At 36.8% G+C, this 25673-nt stretch overlaps 1 protein-coding gene across 1 annotated transcript in view; it reads left to right on the top strand.

Moving 5' to 3' along the window:
* Positions 1-25091, top strand: part of NUP155 (nucleoporin 155) — a 74262-nt gene extending 49171 nt beyond the window's left edge. The window contains exons 22-35 of the mRNA XM_025924210.2: positions 1351-1481; positions 6702-6893; positions 7543-7681; positions 8622-8757; positions 9891-10044; positions 10246-10350; positions 11026-11180; positions 14503-14632; positions 15781-15894; positions 16618-16738; positions 17391-17501; positions 19871-20007; positions 21668-21774; positions 22386-25091. Of these exons, the coding sequence (XP_025779995.1) occupies positions 1351-1481; positions 6702-6893; positions 7543-7681; positions 8622-8757; positions 9891-10044; positions 10246-10350; positions 11026-11180; positions 14503-14632; positions 15781-15894; positions 16618-16738; positions 17391-17501; positions 19871-20007; positions 21668-21774; positions 22386-22524 (1871 nt within the window). The 3' untranslated portion in view covers positions 22525-25091. The remainder of the gene's footprint in view (positions 1-1350; positions 1482-6701; positions 6894-7542; positions 7682-8621; positions 8758-9890; positions 10045-10245; positions 10351-11025; positions 11181-14502; positions 14633-15780; positions 15895-16617; positions 16739-17390; positions 17502-19870; positions 20008-21667; positions 21775-22385) is intronic.
* Positions 25092-25673: the final 582 nt, after the last annotated feature.

Here is a 25673-nt window from a genome sequence, read left to right as displayed (position 1 = left end):
TAACACATTTTTCTAGAGTTAAAAATGTGAATTGAACTTTTTTTTGGTTTGTTATAAATAGTAACAACTAAGAACAAGGGAATGGGAAACTTCTTCTAATCATCAATTATTCCAGAAAAAAATTGGAATAATTATAAATAGTTATTTGGCCTGCCATGCAGTTTTTTAAAAGTTTTTTTAATTTTATATTGTTTGAGCCACTTATTCTGACTGATAGAAATTTGCTAATTGAGACCCAGCCATTTACTTTTGTTCCTGCTAAGTCTGTTTTCTGTTTACTGTTTTGTATATGTTTTTTTCATCATTGCTGCTGGTATTTCACTAAGGCCTTAAGCCTGACAGTACCAAACATTGGTAAGGGTTTAAACAAAAGGGAGGATTCAAATTGTTAGCAGTGTATACTGAAATGACTATTTGGAGATCATTTTGATCATATCCTATAAAAGCTGAAAATGTATATATTCAAAGCCAGCAGTTTCACTTCTAAGAATACATCATAAAGGAGTCTTTATGAGACTTTTTTCCCCACAGTGAGAAATAATTTTACATTATGACCCTGATGTTTGAAAGCATACACACACAACTGAAACAAAACTGTAGGAAATAACTACCTGTTTTATACTCTAATATTTCTTTTCTTTTTTATTGTTTCCTTTTTTTTTTTTCCTATTTCTTTTTAAGAGAAAAAAAGCTGTCATGCCTGACTGGTTTCATGGCTCACCAGTTTGTCTTACTCTGTGTGTGTGTGTGTGTGTGTGTGTGTTATTTATTTTTAAAATTTTGGTTAACATACAGTGCAATATTGGTTTCAGGATCGCCAATTTATCTTTATTGTTTTTTGCCAGTTTATCTTAATCCAGGGTTTAAACAACATAATCCTAGAAAAATCTGACTGTGCTTTCCAGAGACCTTTCTTAAGGATGTTTATTACACTATTGTTTTAGTAGCAAAGCATGGGAATATAAATATCCTTAAGGAGGAAGATGGACCCAACTGTGGTATACTTACATGATAGAACATCTAGTAATACTAGATTTATGTTTTTTAATATAGATAGCCTGTGAAAATGCAAGTGGATGGAAAAAGCATCAGTTTGAATTGTTTAGAAACTGCAGTGTTTTTGTCGTTTATGTGTACACACATGCACACAGAAGCACATATACATAATGACAGCGTGAAATCATGAGTTCAACAAGTCATGATCATGGTTACCTATGATAAGGGGAGGGAGGAGAACAATGAGGATTTCACCTTTAACTGTAGTTGTTTTTATTGATGTTAAAGTGTTGCCTTACTTTAAAATGAACTATGTCATTTTTTAAAACTTCATTAGTTGTGTTTTGTAATTAGAGGCTCAGCTGAGTGAAAAGGTTTCACTTCAGGCAATCCAGCAGTTGGTTCGAAAATCATACCAGGCTCTGGCTTTATGGAAACTTCTTTGTGAACATCAGTTCACTGTCATTGTAGGAGAACTTCAGAAGGTAGGATTTTTTTTCCCCTTAAGATCATACTGTTAATACTATGCTTATTTGTTTTCTTTTGAGTGAGCTTTAGTCTTACACTTGGGTTTGAGAGGGGGTTATTTTGGGAGTATTTAGGTTATGATGACAGTGTGTTATAGCAAGATTGCACTAAAGCATGAAAACTTGGGGGATCCACTTGGTCAAAACTGTAAGTTTTTACAATACGTGAGAACTTTATCTTGGTATGTGAATGAAATCTTTACCAAAGATTTTTTTTTTAATGTTTATTTTTGAGAGAGAGAGAGAGAGAGAGAGAGAGAGAGACAGAGCATGAGTGGGGGAGGTGGAGAGAGAGGGGGAGACAGAAAATCTGAAGCAGGCTCCAGGCCCTGAGCTGTCAGCACAGAGCCTTGAACTCATGAACCGTGAGATCATGACCTGAGCCGAAGTCAGAAACTTAATCAACTGAGCCACCCAGGCACCCTAAAAATATCTTTTTAAATAGATTATAACCTTTATTTGGACTTCAGATCCTTTTGGCAATCTGATCAAAACTCTCCCCACCCTCAAAGAATGCATACAGACACATACACAAAATTTTTGCATGTAATTTCAAAGAGTCCAATGAGTTAAACGTTTTTTGTTTTTTTTTTTTTTAATTTTCTTTTTAATGTTTATTTTTTTTATTTTTTTTTTTAATTTTTTTTTTTTCAACGTTTATTTATTTTTGGGACAGAGAGAGACAGAGCATGAACGGGGGAGGGGCAGAGAGAGAGGGAGACACAGAATCGGAAACAGGCTCCAGGCTCTGAGCCATCAGCCCAGAGCCCGACGCGGGGCTCGAACTCACGGACCGCGAGATCGTGACCTGGCTGAAGTCGGACGCTTAACCGACTGCGCCACCCAGGCGCCCCTTTAATGTTTATTTTTGAGAGAGAGACAGAGAATTCAAAGTAGGCTCCAGACTCTGAGCTGTCAGGACAGAGCCCGATGTGGAGCTCAAACCCATGAACCATGAGATCCTGACCTGAGCTAAAGTCAGACCCTTAACCGACTGAGCCATCCACGTGCCTCTAAACATTCTGTTTAAAGAAAGGTGTTTACCATTATAAGAAATGAATGGTTCATATTTCTTTTGCTGTCCTCATTTGAATCCTTTTTAAGTATAATGGTAATTTGCATTTATATAAATGTTAGGCATTCCACTGGGGGGAATGTATTCCTATCTATGTTTTAATTGTGAACATTTCTATTTTTTTTTTAAGTAGGCTGCACACCTGCTTGAACTCATGACCCTGAGATCAAGAGTCACATGCTCTACCTTCTGAGCGAGCCTAATTAGCCACCCCTAATTGTGAACATCTGTGAACATCTCTAAACATACACAAGAATAAATACTACATTACAGTCCCCATATACACTTTACTTGTATTCAGCATTTTCAAGATTTTATCAACTCTCATTAGTCTGTTCTCTATTTTCTTTACTGAATTACTTTAAGGATGATCCTAGTCATCATGTCATTTCATGTCTATATACTTTAGTGTGTAGTTCCTTTTTTTAATGCTTAGTTATTTATTTTGAGGAGTGTGCAAGCACAGGGGAGGGACAGAGAGAGAACATTCCAAGCAGTCTTATCACTGTCAGTGCAGAGCCTGATACAGGGCTCGATCCCATGAACCATGAGATCATGACCTGAGCCGAAATCAAGAGTTGGACGCTCAACCAACCAAGCCACACAGGCATGCCTACTATGTATTTCTAAAAAATGGTGGGATGCAAGAGCGACCTGGCTGTGACATCTGTCAGCCCCATTGATCACCACTGTTGACTTGGCCTATCTGACTGGCTAAGCAAGTGTCCCATTCTTCCCTCAACATTCCATGTGCTTTCCTTTCAAAGCTGTGTGCTCAGAGGATGATCTTCCCTGATAGAGGAGGACTATTCTTTGGTCAAGGGTATATGAATAGCTGTGCTCCCCTACTAAAATCTCCAAACAAGCTCTCAAGGTCCATTTGTAGGAGAAGTAGGTAAGTCAAGCTTCCAAGGTTCCAGACATCCAAATGAGGCACTGTATTTGTATGTGGCAGTTTGCCTGAAAAAAATAATAAATAAATTTTTTAATAAAATAAAAATTTTAAAGGGACATTTCTTTAGGGCACCTGGGTGGCTCAGCCAGTTGAACATCCAACTTTTCATTTCGGCTCAGGTCATGATCTCACAGTTCATGGGATCATGCCCCAAGTTGGGCTCCATGCTGAGAGAGTGGAGCCTGCTTGGGATTCCCCCACTTTCCACGTTCTCTTTCTCTCTCTCTAAAAAATAAAAATAAAAGGTGGACGTTTCTTTGAATAACAATTTTATTATCATATTTAGCAGTATTAACAATAGGGGCACCTAGGTGGCTCGGTCAGTTGGGTAAACATCTGACTCTTGATCTCAGCATAGGTCCTAATCACAGGGTCATGAGTTCAACACCGCGCCGCCCCCCCCGCTTGGGCATGGAGCCTACTTAAAAAAAATATAGATAGATAGATAGATAGATAGATAGATAGATAGATAGATAGATAGATAGATAGTTTTTTGGTAAAACAATGAAAGTTCTCTGTCTTAAAAATATCTTTTTACAGATTGAGTCTTTCAAATCAAAATCTAAACAGTTGGTTCGCTTGTTGAATTTGATTGTTATTTCTCTTAAATCTCTGTCAGTCCAGAGCCATTTTCCTTTCTTTTTCCCTTGCTATTGCCAGGAAGGAATCAGGTTATTGGTCAAAGAATGTTTAACATTCTGAAGTTATCTTTTCCTCCTTGGAGTGAACTTGTCCCTCTGTTTCCTGTATTTTCTGTAAAATGGAACTTAAGTCTACAGAGCCTTGATTGAATTCAGGTCAGTTTATTTGAGGATGAAAAGAATACTTCGTATGAAATGGTTAGTGTGTCAGATTGTAGTTATTAGGAGACACAGAAGGTTTAATTGTACCCTTTTAGTGATACTGTTGTCCCACTTTTAGTGATACTAAGATTGATGACTGGATTTAGGTACTGCCAGTGTGAAATTCCCCATCCAACTTTCATCAATCGTTTGATGAATCATTACCTGAATCAATTATTTCATTTAGGATTATAAAGTGATCATTTTCTCAATGTGTGATTTCTTCCATACTTAATCACTGTAGTCCTATGAAAAAAAATTTTTTTTCTTGGGCTCCTAGGTGGCCCAGTCATTTAAGCATCCAGCTCTTGATTTTAGCTCAGGTCAAGATCTCATAGTTGTGGGATCCAGCCCTGCAGCATGGAGCCTGCTTGGGATTCTCCCTCTCCCTCTCTCTCTACCCCTGCCCCACTTGCACGTTTGCTTGCTCTCCCTCCCTCTCAAAATAAATAACAACAAAAAAAATCCCTTGGGGCACTTGGGTGACTCAGTTGGCTAAACATCAAACTCTTGATTCTTGATGTAGGCTCACAGTTCATGAGATCAAGCCCTGAGTAGAGCCTGCTTGGGATTCTCTCTCTCTCTCTCTCTCTCTCTCTCTCTCTCTCTCTCTCTCTCTCTCTGCCCCTCCCCTGCTCACATGCTCTCACACTCACTCTCTCTCTCTCTCTCTCATACACAAAATAAATAAACCTTTTTAAAAAAATTTTCCCTGGGGCGCCTGGGTGGCGCAGTAGGTTAAGCGTCCGACTTCAGCCAGGTCACGATCTCGCAGTCCGTGAGTTTGAGCCCCGCGTCGGGCTCTGGGCTGATGGCTCAGAACCTGGAGCCTGTTTCCGATTCTGTGTCTCCCTCTCTCTCTGCCCCTCGCCTGTTCATGCTCTGTCTCTCTCTGTCCGAAAAATAAATAAACGTTGAAAAAAAAAAAAATTTAAAAAAAAAAAAAAAAAAATTTTCCCTTATCCTCTAGTCTATTTAGTTATCCTGAAATGTTTAATTCTTGACTTTTGAGTACCAATTTTCAGTTAAAAGGCAATTCCCCTCATTCTTTCCAGTAGTGTCCAGTGCATAGTTTTGTTAATGGTTTTGTTTGTTTTTTGTACTTTTTTTGCCTTTTAAAAACTCAAGCAAATGTGTTTAACTATGAAAGCCATTTTTTTCCATGCCAGGTAGATTAATTTTTAGTTTTATTGGTTGGTAAACATAATGTCGGTAAATTTTAAGGCTAGATGTCTTTTTCGTGATCCATCTTCAAAGCTTCCTTCCTCACATCATGGATTTATGTTCAAGGAATGCAAATTAAATATTAGTTCAAAAAATTGGAACGTAGATTGGATTTGAGCAGAAATTTTAGAAAAAAGAAATAGTAGTAAAGCATTCAACAGAATATTTTACAGGGGCGCTTGGGTGGCTGAGTCGGTTAAGCGTCCAACTCTGGCTCAGGTCATGATATCATGGTCCGTGAGTTCGAGCCCTGTGTCGGGCTCTGTGCGGCCAGCCTGCTTTGGATTCTGTATCTCCCTCTCTCTCTGCCCCACCCCCTCACACTGTCTCTCACTCTCAAAAATAAATAAACATTAAACAGAATATTTTACTATAGCATAAATCATCACAGTACTATAGAGCTCAGGTTTAATAAGCAAATTTGTTCAAAATGAGATCAAACTCCCATGTTGGAAGGCTTTAAATAGAATTCTAACATTAAGGAAAAATAAACATAAGCCCAAGATTTTTTAATATAGCTAAGTGATTATTCTTTCCTGGTTATGACTAAAATCGGGAGACCTGTCTCTAATTTTGGTTCTGCTTAGGTTTTACTTTGCTCATTTGTAAATTGAGATATTTGGACTGGTCACACCATGGGTTCTTCAACTCTGTATGATTCTGTGAAAATTTGCAAAAATGGGTTGGTCTGTATAGTATATCTTCTCTTTTTAATTAAAGAGTCTATTAATGTCGGGGCACTTAGGTGGCTCAGTCTGTTGAGCGTCCGACTTTGGCTCAGGTCGTCCGACTTTGGCTCAGGTCATGATCTCACAGTCAGTGAGTTAGAGCCCCGCGTAGGGCTCTTTGCTGACAGCTCGGAGCCTGGAGCCTGCTTCAGATTCTGTGTCTTCCTCTCTCTCTCTGCTCCACCCCTGCTCATGCTCTGTCTCTCAAGAATGAATAAATGTTAAAAAAAAAAAAAAAAAAAAAGAATCTATTAATGTCTTGGTTAATTTATTAACTATTAAGGAAATTTTATTCTGGGTGGAAAAAGGAGATTCCTCTGTGATAGAAAAAAAGGATTTTTCTCATACTTCTAGGAATTTCAGGAGCAGCTGAAAATCACCACATTTAAAGATCTGGTCATCAGGGACAAGGAACTGACTGGGGCATTAATTGCTTCTCTTATCAACTGCTACATCAGAGATAATGCTGCTGTTGATGGCATCAGTTTACACTTACAGGACATCTGCCCCCTTCTGTATAGCACTGATGATGCAGTTTGCTCTAAGGTATGATGCTTTAGTAGCTGTATCAGTATTTCTTACAGGAGGTTTCATGGTATGAAAAACCCACTAGAACTGGAATTGGGAACCATCTTTTACTTAACATATGAAGTCCCTTGGGTAGGTCTCTTAACCTCTCCTGGCCTCAGAGTCTTTGTGCATAAGGGATCGGAATATATAATTTCTTGAAATCCTTGTATATTTAAGTTTTTCATAAAGAATTTTGATAGCATTTCTAGTGCATATATTTTTAAATGGTTAAGTAATGTTTCTCCTTAGAAATTAAAAATCACTAAAACTTTAAGTCTGTAATGAATTAGAGCTAATTGGGCAATTTTTATTGATCCTTTCCTACAGGTGAAAATAATTTAAAAAATCAGTATCACAATGGACTGCCTGCTGACCAATAATGTATTGACTAGGCAAGAGATTTACCAGTCAAAAGCTATCTTGATTTAAATATTTGTGAGAGGAATTAAGAATAGCTAGGATTTTTTGGTCAAAAATTTTTCTGCCTAAAATTAAGAAGAAGTAAGTTTGTAGAGTTTTTATTTTTTGATGAGATTTGTATTGAGACACAGATCAAAACTTGTGTTGATAGCATCATCTGTGTGCTGAATTTTATATCTTAAGTTCTTGTCATCTCTAATTCTAGGCAAATGAACTTCTGCAGCGTTCCCGACAAGTTCAAAATAAGATTGAAAAGGAAAGAATGTTAAGGGAATCCTTAAAGGAATATCAAAAAATCAGCAATCAAGTGGACCTTTCCAATGTTTGTGCTCAGTATAGACAAGGTGAGAAACAAAATGTTCATACCTTGTTCCTGACTCGGGGGACAAATGACGGAACAAGTTACTGATGAAGAGCTTCTTCCCAAAAGCAAATCCTCCTTCAACTTCAGTTGCCCAAGTGATACCACACAGGAAATTCATGCCTTGTGTTTTAGTATTTGATGACTGTACTAGCCTCTGCAAAATCTATTGTGCTCTTTTTATATCTTGAAACGTAACTTTCCCACACTGGAGTTTCAGTCCTTGTCCAGTTAAACTACTGTCTGTATTAGATAGCTTCCTGGGTTTCATTTATTTTTTGGATGCTTTAAATTCTTCTGACTAATTTTTAAAATAGTACCTGTCTGCTTGCTTTAAAATTATTTTAGGGGCACCTGGGTGGCTCAGTTGGTGAAACGTCCAACTCTTGATTTCAGCTCAGGTCATGATCTCACGTTTAGTGAGATCCGAGCCCCAAGTTGGGAATCCATGCTGACAGCACGGAGCCTGCTAGGAGTTCTCTCTCTCCCTCTCTCTCTGTCCCTTCCCTGTGACGTGAGGGCATTCTCTCTCTCTCAAAATAAGTAAATAATCTGTTAAAAATAAAATAAAATTACTTTAAATCAAATCTAACATGCAAAAGTAATAACTGTTAGCACAGATATTGTTTTGAACTCCGAGATATTTTTTTTTTTCCATCCAGGAACTGAAACCTTCCCTTTTATTCTAACTATGAAAATGTTTTTCCAATGAAGAAGATGCATTTAATAGCTGCATTTTAGGCATAATTGATACCTTGTTCTTTGGTAGATTCACCAGGCATATCTTATATGATACTGTCATCAGGTGACCAGTGTACAGTAGAGAAATAATAGCCTTGATCAGTATTTTTATAAACCAGCTAAGGGAAAACACATCCAGCCTAGTAATAACCCTTAACTTGGTCCTTTTCCTTTCTCATTAGTCCGTTTTTATGAGGGTGTGGTGGAGCTCTCTCTTACTGCTGCAGAAAAAAAAGATCCTCAGGGTCTTGGACTTCATTTCTATAAACATGGAGAACCAGAAGAAGACCTTGTGGGCCTGCAGGCTTTCCAAGAAAGGCAAGTTTCATCACCTTAGCAGATTGTTGACTTACAGACTTTTCTTGGTGTAAAGTTTGATTGATAGTACTGTATTAGGAAATAATATTTTAAGTACACTTATAAAATTGGATTTTGCTTTCACTTAAAAATGTCTTGTTTTAGGGGCACCTGGGTGGCTCAGTTGGTTAAGCATCCGACTTTGGTTCAGGTCATGATCTCACAGTTTGTGGGTTCAAGCCCCAAGTTGGGCTCTGCGCTGACAGTGTGGAGCCTGCTTGAGATTCTCTCTGCCCCTCCCCCATGTGCACGCATGTGGGCTCTCACTCTCAAAAATAAATAAACTTTTTTTTTTTAAATGTCTTGTTTTTTTAAACTGAATTAGGATAATTCGTAGTTTAGAAGTTTTAGTCTGGTGAATATTCTTAAGGACTTGCCTCTCTAGTTTCTATAACACTTTATTAATGTCAATTTTAAGTGAAATAACTTGGGGCACCTGGGTGGCTCAGTTAGTTGAGTCTCTTGGTTTTGGCTCAGGTGATGATCCCAGGGTTGTGGGATCGAGCTCCAAGCTGAGCGTGGAGCCTGCCTGAGATTCCTTTTCTTCTCTTTCTCTCTCTCTCTCTCTCTCTCTTTTTCTTTCTCTCTTTCTCTCTCTCTTTCCCTCCGTCTCTCTCCCCACCTCCCTCCCTCACTGCCTCCCTCTGCCCCTCTCCCCAACTCATGTGTGCTCACGCTCTTAAATAAATAAAGAATGAATGAATGAATGAGCTAACTTATTTGGAACCATCTCTTCCCCTGCCTAATTTCTGGTTCTGGGTGAAGATGCATATTTTATTTTAAGGGATGATTTTTAAATGTTCACAAATTAGTAATGACTGTTAAAAAATGTGTGTCCACAAAGAAAATATATAACCTATCTAAAATGTGATTTTATTGATACATTCATTTTTATAACTTCAGTCTTTTTTGGTTAACCAGATGTTCCTAAAACCTAGAAAAAGTATACAATTTGTATTATTTTATCCAAATATATGTGTGTACATACATCTGTTTCCCAAAATAGTCTTCAAATTCTTCTGTGTATTTAAATTAGATAAGTCATTTGCTGTCTCATTAAATAATGCAGTTGTTCCTTTTCCATTCTTTTTCAGATTAAACAGTTACAAGTGTATTACAGACACGCTTCAAGAACTGGTAAATCAAAGTAAGGCTGCTCCTCAGTCTCCCAGTGTACCCAAAAAACCTGGGCCTCCAGTACTGTCATCTGACCCCAATATGCTGAGTAATGAAGAAGCAGGACATCATGTAAGAGACATAGCATATTTTTATTCTGAAATTACATTGTTTAGTTCCGTGTAGTAGTGGTGACAGCTCCTCTTGGGAAAGGTAGTAGCTCTGAGAACTTAGCATTTAATGATTCTCGATTTCAGGATTTTATAAGGTTGATGGTCATGATGTGCAGCAACAGCCTTTAACTGGTAATTTTTCCTTTTTTTTTTATTCTAGTTTGAACAAATGCTTAAACTGTCTCAACGATCCAAAGATGAGCTCTTTAGTATCGCCCTTTATAATTGGCTAATACAAGCTGATCTTGCAGATAAGCTATTGCAGGTAAAAAATACTTTTATTCTAATATTGTTAATTTGTATTTTCAAGTAACATAACACAATGGATTAAGCATATATATATTTACAGGAAATTCATTTTCTTATCCTGAATCTACCATTAGGTGTTAGAGTAAAGCCAGGTAACGTAATAATCTTTTCCTAGTGGGCAAAATAAGTTATTGCTCTAATTTTCTCATTATTTTAAGGCTGATATGGGTTGTTTATATAGTGGGGTGGAAATCACTGGATTATGAATTAGGAGACCTAAACTTGGTGTTACCTGTGTGTTAATTCAGTATGTGACCTCACACATGTCTTTTTACTATCCTAAGTCTCAGTGTTCTTCAGTCTGTAAAATAAATGTATGACATTTGATAATGGCAAGGATGTCTTTGAGCTAAGAGTCTAGGAATCTGTAGCTCTGTTTTCAAAGTTTATTAAGATTTATAATTGGATTGTAATTATTTTAATCAGCTTCATTTAAGTATCATAGCAGCTCTTTAACTCTGATAAAACAAGTCATACATATATAATGAGAAAAACTGTCCTCTGTTGGATTATAATTTTGCTAATGTATTCATGAAACACGGCACACCTGTAGTCTTAAAATGTTATAGTTACTACATAAAGAGCAAGTAAATAGTTAGAAAATGTTTCTGAGTAACTGTATAATTTGCAGATTGCTTCTCCATTTCTGGAGCCACATCTAGTCCGAATGGCCAAAGTTGATCAAAACAAAGTTCGTTATATGGATTTACTGTGGAGATATTATGAAAAGAACAGAAGCTTTAGTAACGCTGCTCGTGTACTGTCCAAATTGGCTGACATGCATAGGTATGGTATAATATTCTCACTGTGAAGAATTATTGATAACTAACCTAGATCTAGTTACATCCAGATTTCAGAAGATAAATAGCGTCTGGCTGGCTCAGTTGGTAGAATTTGTAACTCAACCTCAGGGTTGTGAGTTTTAGCCCCATGTTGGATGTGGACTCTACTTAAAAAAAAAAAGAAAAGAAAGAAAGAAAACCTCATTCAGGTTATATGCATGTAGAATTTTAATGCTTTTACTTGGACTGAAAGTTTACAGTTTTCTCTTTTTGTTTTTCATAGTGTGTAGAAGGTACCAAATACCCAATACCTTCTCTATCCAAACTGTCTTCTAAATCCTTTTTTTTTTTTTAATGCTTATTTATTTTGAGAAAGAGAGAGAGTTGGGGGAGGGGCAGAGGGAGAGGGAGACAGAGAAACCCAAGCAGGCTCTGTGCCATCTGCATAGAGCCTGATGTGGGGCTCGAACTCATGAACCATGAACCATGAGATCATGACCCAAGGTGAAATCAAGAGTCAGACGCTTAACCAACTGACCTACCCAGGCACCCCCTGAAACTTTTCTTTAAAGTTTGTCTTTAGATTCTTTCCTACTAAAAGCAGTTAATTAGTATTCTTAATTAAAAGGACAAAAACTTCTCAAAGGCTTTACAATTTTAAGTGTTTTACTAATTCTAGACTTATTTCCTCTGCTCTCACCTTGTTTTAAATTACTGAAAAAGTTTTGAGCATATATGTTGAAGATTATTAAGAATCTTGTTAAAGAAAGCATTGAAATTTCTAGTTCAATTATCATATCAAAAAACAATTTTTTTTTTTTTTAGAGAAAGAGCAAGTGAGGGGGAGAGAGAGAGAGAGAGAGAGAGAGAGAGAGAGAGAGAATCTTAAGCAGGCTCCCCACTGAGCACAGAGCCCATTGTGGGGCTCTATCCCACAACCCTGGGATCATGACCTGAGCTGAAGTCAAGAGTCAGACACTCAACCAACTGAGCTGTGAGCTACCCAGACAACCCTCAAAATACGATTTAATACAATCTGGATAGATCATTAATTTGACCCTGTGTTTTCATTTGGAATTTTCTTTGCCAAAATAATGCAAGTGCTATTTCTAAAAACTGTAGATCAGTTAAGTTAGGAGGAGGATGTTGTTGAAACAAAGCAGTTATTAAACCAAACTAATCAGAATGGTCATTTATGGGGATACCTGTTTGGCTCAGTCAGTAGAGCTTGCGACTCTTGATCTCAGGGTTGTGAATTCAAGCCCCACCATAGGCATAGAGCTTACATAAAAAAAAAAATACATACATATGTACATACAATAAAGTAAAATAAATTTAGAGTCTAGATGTGACTAATAGCAAATGTGAGTATGTATATATGTGTTCTTAATTGCTCTTCCATTAGTATTTATTGTCCTTTTTCCTTGTTATAACAATAATTTTATTGTTATTAAGTATTCAGAAATTCTCTGACTTTTAAGAATACTTGTTATCCATATCTTCATTATACATAATACAATGTAACCGAATTTCTTCCTCATGTGAGATACCCTGTCCATCCACAATTTAGCTCTCAGCTTACCATCTCTCTCCACAATAAAATATCTTTCCAACTATAATGTTACTTTTTATCACTATACTTTTTGTATATATACTCTGCAAAAAATAAATTTGTAGTTATAGAATGTTCTATTTTAAGTAATTTAGAAATGTTACCACTTTTAATATGTTTAATTCAGGTATGTATTTTTTAGAGATGAGAGGGGAAAGAAAGGGAAGCTCCTTCAGAAATGGGTTCTAAATGTACTAAACAGACTCCTAAAATAGTCCTTTATGTGCAACATTAAGAGATGGTGAGTGCGAAGTAACTGTCCTCTACACCTGTACTTTGAAAGATAGAAGGGAGAAAGGACTTAATTCTTTTTCCCTTTTGCTTTTTGCAGGGGGGAGCAGGGAGGGAGAAAATATGGAAGCCATAGTTATACAGAAGGACAGTTTGAGATCTCTGAAAGGAAAAGCTAGTTTTTTCCTGATTCAAATTGAAAGTAATGGGGATATCAAAAGGTACATTTAATACTGGTTGCTTTGAGAGGTTCCCACCAACCAAATGAATTAGCGTGTTTGTTTTTAATGCCAAGTCACTTTATAATGTCAAAGAACCACATCTGATAGAGTTAGGGGATTGGAAAGGACTAAAGATGGTAACCATGGAGATGGATACATGTTTGGGGCTTTCTGACATCTGCCAGCCAGCCAGCGAGAGCACCAGTGATGTATGGTCAAGGAGTAGTGAGAAACATAAACACCATTTTTATTCCCAGGGAGCTCCCATTCCAGTGGGTAGATTTCGTGCATGCAAGTTCAGGGTCTGTGAATACAATAAAAATAGGATAGTATGGTAGAAATTGCCGGATGAGGACGAGAGTGAGGAGCTGCTCTAGTTAAGATTGGTCAGAGGAGGCCTCACAAATTGTCATAAAAATTGATTCTTAAGTGACACGGATAGGCAGCTGTTAAAGAACAGAGGAAGGGGTCCGGGCATGGAGCAGTGGTCTCTGCAGAGGCAATCTATTCGATTCAAGTTTATCATGTTTAGAGTACAAAAAAAAAGCCATTGGCTTGGAGATGGTGAACAAGGGAGCAGGTAGAAGGAGCAGAGGTTGAAGGAGTGGGTGAAGGCATGTGACATAATCGGATGTTTGTTTTTAAGAGGTCAATCTAGTTGTTTTGTGGATGATCACATGTAGATTGGCCATATTCAGGTAGAGAAGCGAAGAATGTGAGGAGTAATCAAGAATGTTTTCCTTAATTTTAGTTTTAGAAGAATCCAAGTTTTAATATACTGAATTAAAGTTTTAAAATAGGATGTAACTGGGGCGCCTGGGTGGCGCAGTCGGTTAAGCGTCCGACTTCAGCCAGGTCACGATCTCGCGGTCCGTGAGTTCGAGCCCCGCGTCAGGCTCTGGGCTGATGGCTCAGAGCCTGGAGCCTGTTTCCGATTCTGTGTCTCCCTCTCTCTCTGCCCCTCCCCCGTTCATGCTCTGTCTCTCTCTGTCCCAAAAATAAATAAAAACGTTGGAAAAAAAAATTAAAAAAAAAAAAATAAAATAGGATGTAACTTTTTTGGCTATAAACTTAAGTATTTCTTTATTTGATGCCTTAAATTGTAGATCTCTTTTATTAGAAATCCTATAATAATTTTTTCAAGTTTTAAATGGCCTTTTATGTTCATTTGGTGTATAAAAAATAATGTGTCATAATTGATATATTTGTATATTGGATCCTTAAGAATTCATATAAATAAAAATCAGAGTTTTTCCTCCCAGCACAGAAATTTCACTTCAGCAGCGACTAGAGTACATTGCTCGAGCCATTCTTAGTGCCAAAAGTTCCACTGCTATTTCATCAATAGCCGCAGATGGTGAATTCCTTCATGAATTAGAAGAAAAAATGGAAGTAAGTGCTAAAGATACTTAAGCTTTGTCTGCATTGATCAGTAGCCACATTTATTCCATTTTTTCTTCTTCCTTCCAGTCAATAACAGGTCAGTAGCAGTCAGCATTATTCTAGTCTCTTCTGCCTACATGTGTTTATTTTCATATTTAGATATAAATATTTTAAAAGATTTTAAGTCTGTAGCACTTGGGTCACAGCACATTACTGTAATTAAAATTTTTTCTCTGTGGCATTTTTGAAGGTTTTTTTCCAACTGTTCCAACACCAAGGACATTATATCACAATTACCATCTATTCTGGAAGCTAATGAGTAGATATATGAAATAGAGTAGGTTGAACTGCCCTAATTAAGAGACCCAGAAGTATATAATGGTCCAAATACAAAAGCTTATTCGTCATTCACAAATATCCACAGAGCGGGTGTTCCTGATTGGCCATTGGCTTTCTTCCACTTGATTGATTTCAAGACCCTATTTTACAGCTTTATTGTCTCCTATGGTCTTACCTTTTCTTCTCTCAAAGGGAGTTAGAGAACAAAAAACATGTAAGACGCATATTCACTCTCTTAAAGACCTAAACCCTGAAGTGACATACTTTACTTCCACTCACATTCCTTTGAAGAGAACTTAATTTTATGCTGTATCTCCCTGCAAAGGAGTTGAGAAGTATAATCTAGGTATTGTCTGGCTACAGTCATGGGAAGAACGAATGTTAGAGGTAGCATAGGCTCTCTGTCACAGTATACTTCCTTTGAAATCTTTTATGTTGTGATGAAGAGTTGCTGGTCTCCTAGGTCTTTATTTACACATTTTTCTTATTGAGGTGTAATTGACATCTAACATATTACAGATGTGTAATGTAATGATTCAGTATTTTTAGATATTGCAAAATGATCACCGTATTCAGTCTAGTTAACATTTATCATCATACATAATTACAATTTTTTTTCTTGTGATAAGAGCTTTTAAGATCTATTCAACACCTATCAAATATGCACTATGGTGTTATTAACTATAGTCACTATGCTGTTTTGTATACATTAGTTTTACTTTAACAAACTTAAAGTCAGATACTAGGAATCATTCCTTCAAGTACTTGTTGATTTATCATAAAGAACATAAGACTTGCTTTTTTTTAATCCAAACTAGGTTGCTAGGATCCAACTTCAGATACAAGAGACACTACAAAGGCAATATTCCCATCATTCTTCTGTACAGGATGCAATTTCTCAGCTGGATTCCGAACTAATGGACATAACTAAGGTAATAAAAAAGCAAGTTGAATTACTCTAGCAGTCACCTAATATTTACAGATTCCTTGTTTCTTTTGTGTTCTACTCTGTGTTTCATGGGAAAGATTAATCTATCTCCACAAAATAAGATAAGCCATTCTTGGGAGCATGTTGCTGGGCTGACAAATCACTGCTGTGGTATCTTACTCTTAGGAAGAGTTTACTTGCTCTTTGCAGGCCATTTTCTACCAAAAATCTATCAGCCTCACATGGGGCTTTGTTAAAATTCCTGCCATCTATTTTATGGCCTTGTTTCTTGTCTTGGAAAAGTAATTTATGTTTCCTTGTATCTTCAAGCCTCTCCCACTCTGTATTTCTGAGCAATTCCTTTTTCAATTATTCTTGAACATTTCTCCAAATACTGTGAAACACTCTGAGATTTGTCAGTATTTCCAAGATTTTGGAAACCCTAGTTTAGACAACACTAATTATAAAAGAAATATCATTGCAGTATCTCCCTGCCAGCCAAGGGGGGAAAAAGGCACAGATGTTGAAATCTATTTAAATGTATTTACCGTGCCTTCACCATTCTTAATCGGGGTTTATGACAGCTGTATGTCATCATGTCTTCATATCATGTATTAGAAACTTTGAATAAAATCCTTGATTACTTTTAATTGTCAAAGAGTGCATCACTTAATTTCTGACTGCTGACCTCTGGTTGCATGTATAATGATGACATTTTCTCTGACAGCTTTATGGGGAATTTGCTGACCCGTTTAAACTTGCAGAGTGTAAGCTTGCAATAATTCATTGTGCTGGTTATTCAGACCCTATATTGGTGCAGACACTTTGGCAAGATATCATAGAGAAAGGTAAGTGCTCACTTACGGGTGTATTAGCATACGTTATTTAGTGACTTGGTAGAGGAATGCAAGCTGCTAGTGGCTCTCCTATATCTAGAGTAGAGGGTGAGTGGAGGGTATGTAGACATGGCAAAGGGTGGTCCTCCAGAGAATGACCTCAGTTTATACTGGAGAGGGCTCTCAGAGAAAAGGATGTGTCATTTTTGTGGTTGTACTTTTTTTTTTTTAATGTTTGTTGATTTATTTTGAGAGAGAGGGAGGTGCACGCAAGCTAGGGTGGGGCAGAGAGAGAGGGAGACAGAGAATCTCAAGCAGGCTCCACACAGCTAGCATAGAGTCTGACACAGGGCTCAAACTCAAGAACTGTAAGATCATGATGTGAGCGGAAGTCAAGAGTCAGACTCACAACTGACTGAGCCAGCCAGCAGCCTCTGTGGTTGTACTTCTTAATAAGGGATTCTGAGACACTTTCCCAGAATCCTGTAACGAGCGCCCTGGTAAGACAAGAGTATTTCAAACACTAACAGAAACAGAGTATCTGCTCATTATATTAGAATCATTTCTAGGGCATTTGTACCTCGAAACAGAATAAAATAGCCAATTTAAACATTTCCCATTAAAAAACAATTTAGGTTTCTAATGCCGTGTCTTTTTCTTGCAGAATTGAATGAAAGTGTGACGTTGAGCTCCCCGGATAGAATGCATGCTCTTAGTCTCAAGGTTGTGCTCCTTGGCAAAATTTATGCTGGCACACCTCGCTTCTTTCCTTTAGGTAAGCAATAACCTTAAGTGCTATCAGAGGTGTTTTGTTTTCTTTTGATGGTTTTCTTCATTGCAGTGGAAATGCAATGTTCTTCAGAGTCGAATTGTTTCTTTGTTGCTGTTTAGCTCAGCAGTTTATTTCTGCCTCTCCAGAAAGACTTCCAAAGATAGCAGAAATTTGTTGATAAATAGATAGGAAACTTTCTTTGACCTTCCAGGTTTATATATCTATCTGGAAACAGTGCTAACAAACTGTTATGATTATATTGTTGGTAACGCTATGCAAGTTCAAGGAGAAAAGAAAAATGGCTGGTGTTTTTCTGCATGGGCAATCTGTGATTAATTCAACTGCCGTCTATTATACTGAGGACATATTTTTCTTTAAAATAGCAGATAGTTGTGTTAAAAATGCAATTTTGAACCCCTTTCTTATCCAAATATACTGACTAATTGTTATCTATGTAGTGACTCTTAATTATTAGCCATTTGCCAATGTGTAATGTTTTCTTCAACTGTAAATTAACATAAATACACCCATAACATAGAATGTTAAGCACCTAGTGTTTTTGAAAAATGTTGAGAACCAGGAAAGTGCTCACAACATAACATTAAATTGGGTTTTGTTTTTGTTTTTTGTTTTTAGAGAGAGAGTGCACACGAGCAGGGAGAGGGGCAGAGAGAGAGAGAGATAGAGAGAGGATCTTAAGTAGGCTTCATGCTCAGTGCCGAGCCCAATGTCTGGCTCGATCCCACAATCCTGGGATCATGACCTGAGCTGAAATCAAGAGTCAAACACTCAACTGACTGAGCCACCCAGGCACCCCTAAATTGTTTTTTGTTTGTTTGTTTGTTTGTTTTAATGTTTGTTTATTTTTGACAGAGAGAGATTGAGAGACAGAGTGTGAGCAGGGGAGGGGCAGAGAGAGAGGGAGACACAGATTCCAAAGCAGGCTCCAGGCTCCAAGCTGTCAGCACAAACCCCAACACGGGGCTCAAATTCATGAGCTGTGAGATCATGACCTGAGCTGAAGTCAGCCGCCCAACTGACTCCGCCTCCCAGGCACCCCTGTTTTTTGTTTGTTTGTTTGTTTGTTTGTTTGTTTTCTTTGTGGGGTTTTTTTGGTTTTGCTTTTTGTTTTTTTAATGTTTTTATTTATTTTTGAGACAGAGAGAGAGCATGAGCAGGGGAGGGGCAGAGAGAGAGGGAGACACAGAATCTGAAGCACATTCCAGGCTCTGAGTGGTCAGCACAGAGCCTGACGCGGGACTCGAACTCACAGACTGTGAGATCATGACCTAAGCTGAAGTCGGATGCTTAACTGACTCAGCCACCCAGATGCCCCTTTTTTGTTTTTTTTTTTAAATAAGGATAGAGACTTGTTTATAGACCATCTCTGATTTAGGACCTCTTCCCTGAAGATGTCAAGAAATAAAACCATTATAGTCATGCCATTTTTCTTGTAAGTATAGATTGAAACTGCCATGATATTTCATTAATGAGGAAAATAAAGACAAAATTAAAACTTAACAATTTTAATAATTTTAAAAAGGCCACGTTATACATAATTTCTTTTGAGGTATTTCTGCTTTGACTTAGGTTTTTATTTTTATTTTACTTTTTTTTAATGTTTATTTATTTGAGAGAGAGTGAGCAAGGGAGGTGCAAAGAGAGAGGGAGACAGAATCCCAAGAAGCCTCCACACTGTCAGCACAGAGCCCGATGCAGGGTTTGAACTCGTGAATCATGAGACCGTGACCTGACCAAGAGTGAGACAACCAACTGACAAAGACACCCTGGCACCCACTGACTTGGATTTTTAATTTTTGAGCCCAACAAAGTTTAGGGTAGAAGAGTCCTTTTTCTTTCTTTCTTTCCTTTTTTTTTTTTTGTCCATCTTTCAATGACAAACTTCTGAGGGCTTCAAACTAGAAGTTTAGGGCTTTTGAATTTTGATTACCTATGCAAAATTTTTGTATGGTAAATACTAGAGGAGACGCAGGTTCAGTAGCAGCCTTTTCGGTGATTCCTCTTGCCCATCGATGTTCACATTGGTCAGTCTCGGATTTTAAGTATCATAAATATGAATGTGAGTGTTATTGTTACAATCTTATGACATGACAAGTAGTAAAAAATGAGAATAAGGCCTACTTTTTAGTATCAGGAATTACCAATTCTATAACAACAACAAAATAGTAATTATGTGAGGTGAAGTACATGTTAACTAAACTTACTGGAGTAAACATTTCACAATATGTATGTGTATCACATCACATTGTATACCTTAAACTTACACAATGTAATATGGCAGTTATAGCTCAATAAGCTGAGGGTGGGGAGGGAGTTAACAATTCTAATTTCTGATCTTTTTCCCTCTCCAGATTTTATTGTGCAGTTTTTAGAACAGCAAGTTTGTACTTTAAACTGGGATGTAGGTTTTGTAATACAGACAATGAATGAAATTGGAGTGCCATTACCTAGGCTACTGGAAGTATATGATCATTTGTTCAAGTCACGGGTAAGGAAAATATGAAATAAAATGAAATAATATTTTTTTAATTTAAAAAATTATATTTAATGTTTATCTTTAAGAGAGAGGGAGAAGTAGAGTGCAAGCAAGGGAGGGGCAGAGAGAGAGGGAGACACAGAATCTGAAGCAGGCTCCAGGCTCTGAGCTGTCAGCACAGAGCCCAACACAGGGCTTAAACTCACAAACTTGGAGATCATGACCTGAGCTGAAATCGGACGCTTAACTGACTTACCCAACCAGTCACCCCTGAAATAATTTTATTTAAGGTAAATGAACATTTTCTGGATAAAAGAGGGAGAGCATTTTTATTTATATCTCATGTGATAAAATCGATCAGAAATTTGCTTCATTTGTTGAACATAAATTATCATACTTTAGATTCCTAAAACCGATAATGAGTTGTTTTGCTTTATATTATAAAAATAAAATATTTCATAATATTAGTAAATATAGTTATATTTGCTATACTCTTGGTGGAATAGGCTAAACCCATACATTAAGAATTACCATTTAATGGGGCGTCTGGGTGGCTCATTCGGTTAAGCGTCCCACTTTGGCTCAGGTCATGATCTCACAGTTTGTGAGTTCGAGCCCCACATCGGGCTCTGTGCTGATGGCTCAGAGCCTGGAGCCTGCTTCGGATTCTGTTGTCTCCGTCTCTCTCTGCCCCTTTCCCACTTGTGCTCTGTCTCTCTCTGGCTCTCAAAAATAAATTAAAAAAAAAATTTTTTTTTTAAGTAAATTGTAACCTTTAAAAAAAAAAGAATTACCATTTACTTTAACAAAACAAAGTAACAGTGTATTTATTCCTTATAACTTCATTTAAAATATACCAAACATCTTCCTCACCACCAGAAAAGAAAACTTTTGTTAACTGTGATGGTGATGCCTGGTAACTAGATTTATGGTGATCATTTCTCAGTATAAACAAATAGGGAATCGTTACAATGTACACCTGAAACTAATAGGTGTCAGTTATACCTCAATGTAAATAAAAATCTTTCTTACCACATTGAGCCTTATCAGACTATGTATTTTCTAATTTTTATCCTAAGATAAAAGATCCAAATTAAATCTTGTTGACGTATATATTATTCTTTTTTGGTAGCACCATCAAAACGTTTATGCAGTGCTTTACAAGGCTCTTGTATATCTCATTTAAGCCCCAAAATGAGCCTACGATGGAAAATGAGCAAGTAGTAGTATCCCCATTTTCTGCTACATCTGACAAGGGCTCAAGTCACATAGCTAATAACTGGTAAAACTAGAACTAGAATTAAGATTCTTCACTGGTTCATGGGCTCAGTCAGTTGAGTGTTTCAGCTCAGGTCATGATCCCAGGGTCATCGGGCTCTGTGCTGAGTATAGAGCCTGGTTGAGATTTTCTTTTTCTCTCTCTCTGTTCTCTCCCCACCCCTCCTCAAATAAAAAAATGAGAAAAACATTTTTTTTAATTAAAAAGATTCTTTACTGGTTTAGTCTTTTATTTACAGTATCAGACTAAGTGTGCATAGGTGTAAAGTAAAAGTGATGTCACAGCTATCAAGAAGAGAAACATAAATGATTAAAAAATCAGTTGACAAAAAAGAAAAGAAAAATCAGTTGACACAGTTTGCTTTATAACTCATGATGTGTATTTTCTTTATAGGATCCATTCTGGAACAGAATGAAGAAGCCACTGCACCTTTTGGATTGCATACATGTGCTATTGGCAAGATATGTTGAGAATCCTAGCCAAGTTTTAAATTGTGAGAGGTAACTATAACCGTTTCAAATGTTTTTAATAGGTATCTGGGCAACTAAATTGGAGAGAATGAAGGAAGATGTGGAGATTAACTGGTTGAATGATACCAATTAGCATGTATAAAAGGTTAGAGTTTTTACCATTTTTCAAACCTTGTCCTAAATCCTTTCTATAGGTAAAGTGATATGAGTTATGAATTACTTCTACACTGCTTCTGTTTTGAATTAGTGACTTAGTGTAGTTCAGTTATGCCTTTGTGATATTATTGGCCATTTCAAGGTATATTTGTTTGAAAAGACCAAAAAAATGTAAATAATTTCATTTTAGGAGTCATACTTAATTTCTTCTTTCCCGTTATAATAATCTTCCAAAGGAAAATGGTGGTTATGTGGTAATTCACCTATCTCCTGCATTTCTTGTCTGTTTTCATTTATTTACCATTTACTTAATCCTATAATCCTTGCTCTTTGTGGGACTATACTAAAATTAGCAGAAGTTGGAGAGAAGTCTTATGGGAGGAAATGTTTCTTGGGAGAAAAAAAAGCAAACTCCCGTGTGAGAAAGGGGAGAGGAAATGTTTCTGAATGTATTGATAGTTGATCAGGTATCTTTTCTTTTACAGGAGAAGATTTACAAATCTGTCCCTGGATGCTATCTGTGGTTATCTGGTTGAGCTTCAGTCTATGAGCTCGTCAGTAGCAGTACAAACCATCACAGGAAATTTTAAATCTCTTCAGGCTAAACTCGAACGGCTTCATTAATATTATAATGTATTTTCATCTATGCATTTTGATCTGTAAAATAAAAGCTCAGCTGTCCAGATATCAGGTGCTGTAAATCTAAGAACAACTTTAATAGAAATGTGGTTTTAAAAGTGGCTACTATCTACAAACAGTACATTTGCCAGATGAATTATTTTTTACTATTTTGTTTTTTAATAATCAGGTTAAGAAACACCTGAACTAAGATTACCTATGATCTTAACACAAGAATAAAAAATATTTAGAAACTCTTATTTTTAATTTAATGCAGGCAGAAATTTTGAACTTATGCTATTCATTTTCAAGTTAGTCCAAGGATATGGATACTAAAACTTAAATAGGCTAGCTGAGCAGGTCCCATAATACTGGATTCTACAACAATCCTTTTTTTTTTTTTTTTTTTTTTTATGTTTATTTATTTTTGAGAGGGAGAAAGACAGAACATGAGCAGAGGAGGGGCAAAGAGACAAGGAGACACAGAATCCAAAGCAGGCTCCAGGCTCCAGGCTCCGAGCTGTCAGCACAGAGCCCAACGCAGGGCTCAAATTCACAAACCACAAGATCATGACCTGAGCTGAAGTCGGACGCTTAACCGACTGAGCCACTCAGGCGCCCCTACAACAATCCTAATACAGGCAAATAAACACTGTCTCTTTTTAAAAATTATTTAGGTTTTGGGTTCATCTTTGGAAAGGAAATTTCTTTCCAGCTACTAATTTTGCCACAATTCCTAAAGATTAATACATACCTGGCTGTTTCTTGAGCAGGTGGCAAATGTGTAACAAATGTTCTATGTCCTAAAAACCTACACAGAGAGATACTGTTTTCCTTTAGTGTCTACCTACCAGTCCTTGAGACTGATTACTGACTCCATTAAAGCAGTGGTTCTCAAAGTACGCACCAAATGGCCACATAAACATCATCTGGGAATTTGCTCCTTGTTTGATTCCCCCTCCTCCCTCCCCAGTCAATAACCATAATAAATGAGTTTTACCCAAGATATGATATATAAAGCAAAATCGTTAGGAATGTAGTTTTTAGCCTTCAACAAATTGGAATAAACTTAACCAAGTTCCCCAAAGTCATGGCAACAAGGGAGGAGAATAGAGTGGGAATGACCAGGACTAACAAAAAGCAGGAACATGGACTTCTTTCCTTTCACCTTTTATGCTATCAAGAGTAATCACCTTCTGCTTATTGTCACTAAAACATGTCTAACAATTTTTACAGTACATTTTGAAAATATTTTTCTTTCTTACACTTTCCCAAGATCATGGGTTGACCTTTTCATATTCTCCTAGAATGTAGTTCCCTTTTTCCCATAATCTTCTAATTCATAATATTTAATAGACTGTCAAAATGTCATACATAGGTACCACTAACTCTCATAATTTTCAGCTTTCAGTTCCTTTAGTTTTTTTAATATGTAAAATTTAAGTTATACACTGTTAATTTTCTAAGCTTAAAATTCTGTGATGTCTACTTAAAATGAAAGTCTTGCTTAAATGTTATTTAGCCATGACTCCAGTCCTGGAAAAAAAAATGTATACACACACACGTATATATAATTAGACCATTTACACACAAACACATTAATATCCATGTTAAATATACTCAACTCACAATATTAAAGCTATATCTTTCAAAAGGAAAGCTAACAGGGCTAAATGGTCCTTAGGAGTCAGAAATCTTAACCCTGTTCCTTTCATCACAGAACACCTTCTGAGGTTTATAAAACTTCCAGCTACTCAGCAGATGTTTTCCATATCCTTGGGAGAGTGAGACCCCTAAGAGACATTAGGTCCTCTCCTTTTTAACTGTCTAGAACAGTGTTTCTAAAACTTTTAATTCATAAGAACCACCTGGTGTCCTCAAAAAAATAAATGTTCCACCTGTAATGTGATGCTGATATTGGTGGTCATTGGATCAAACTTGGAATAGCATTGTTCTAGCACATTTATCTACTGTATTAGTGTATTTTGTACTTGGTATGTATTCAACACATTTCTTTATAATGACTATTAAACATATAGACAATGAATAATAACATTGTTTATGAAACAGTGCATTCATTGTAGGCAGTGAGGAGTCACTGAAGATCTTGATTGTGACATATTTGTTTTAGGTAGATCATTTTCATGTGGGAAAATGGTCAGGAAAGAAGAGAAAAATCTATTTTGAGTAACTGCAAGATATGGGATATTGACCCTGAAATGCATGTGATGTATGTCCAACATTTCTTTAGTTATAACATATGTGACTTTCTAGTGACTTGTTCATTGAACACACTTCTCTACCCATCACATGCATTTCCTCCACATTTATGTTTTATAGTTAATTTCATCTCAGGATCACAGATTGCTCATTCTCTTCCTCAGAATACTTCCCGCCCTCTTTTCCTCTTTTTCATGAGAGGAAAAATTATGAAAGTGATATAGTTGTATCAAGAAAATGAAAAACTGGAATATTAAATGTAAAGGTCTTGAAAGGGCACATAATTTTCTTTCATTTTTCTATCAGTTTTTTCATTTAAATTCTCTTAATAATAAAACATTTTTTCCAGAATATTTTTGAGCCTTCTAGTAAATCATTTAAACTCTACAAACTTTTATTTTCCTAATAAGCACATTTTCCTCATAAGAAGATTAAAGTAGAAGACTTACTTAAATCTAAAAGTTGGTAAGAACTAATGTAATCTATTTTTATTTAGTTTTGTTCTATACTTCAAATATTAATTTAACAATGCTATTATTTTTACTTCTTTTTTATTGCAAATTTTTTTTTAAGGGAGCTCACCCATGTGTAAGTGGGGGAGGCACAGAGGGAGAGAGAGAGAAAGAGAATGAATGTCAAGCAGGCTGCATGCCCAGTGTGGAACCCAACTCTGGGCTTGATCCCACAATCCTGGGATCGTGACCTGAGCTGAAATCAAGCGTCAGACGCTCAACGACTGAGCCATCCAGGCGCCTCTAAACGTCATTTCTAAACTGCATTATGACATGCTTGAAATGAAACATTTGTTTTAAAGCCCTCAGTTACGCTTTTTGCATTTAGGAAGCTCCTATCAGCAGGATGCTAACCCTTTTTAAGATTAATCAGTTTACCATGCAGGAGCTAGGATTAGCATATCTCCAGCCCACACCTGAGTT

The sequence above is a fragment of the Puma concolor genome, chromosome A1 (genome assembly GCF_028749965.1).
Source record: "Puma concolor isolate L17-30 chromosome A1, mPumCon1.1.hap2, whole genome shotgun sequence".
NCBI lineage: Eukaryota > Metazoa > Chordata > Mammalia > Carnivora > Felidae > Puma > Puma concolor.
This window is presented reverse-complemented; position numbering and strand designations above follow the sequence as displayed.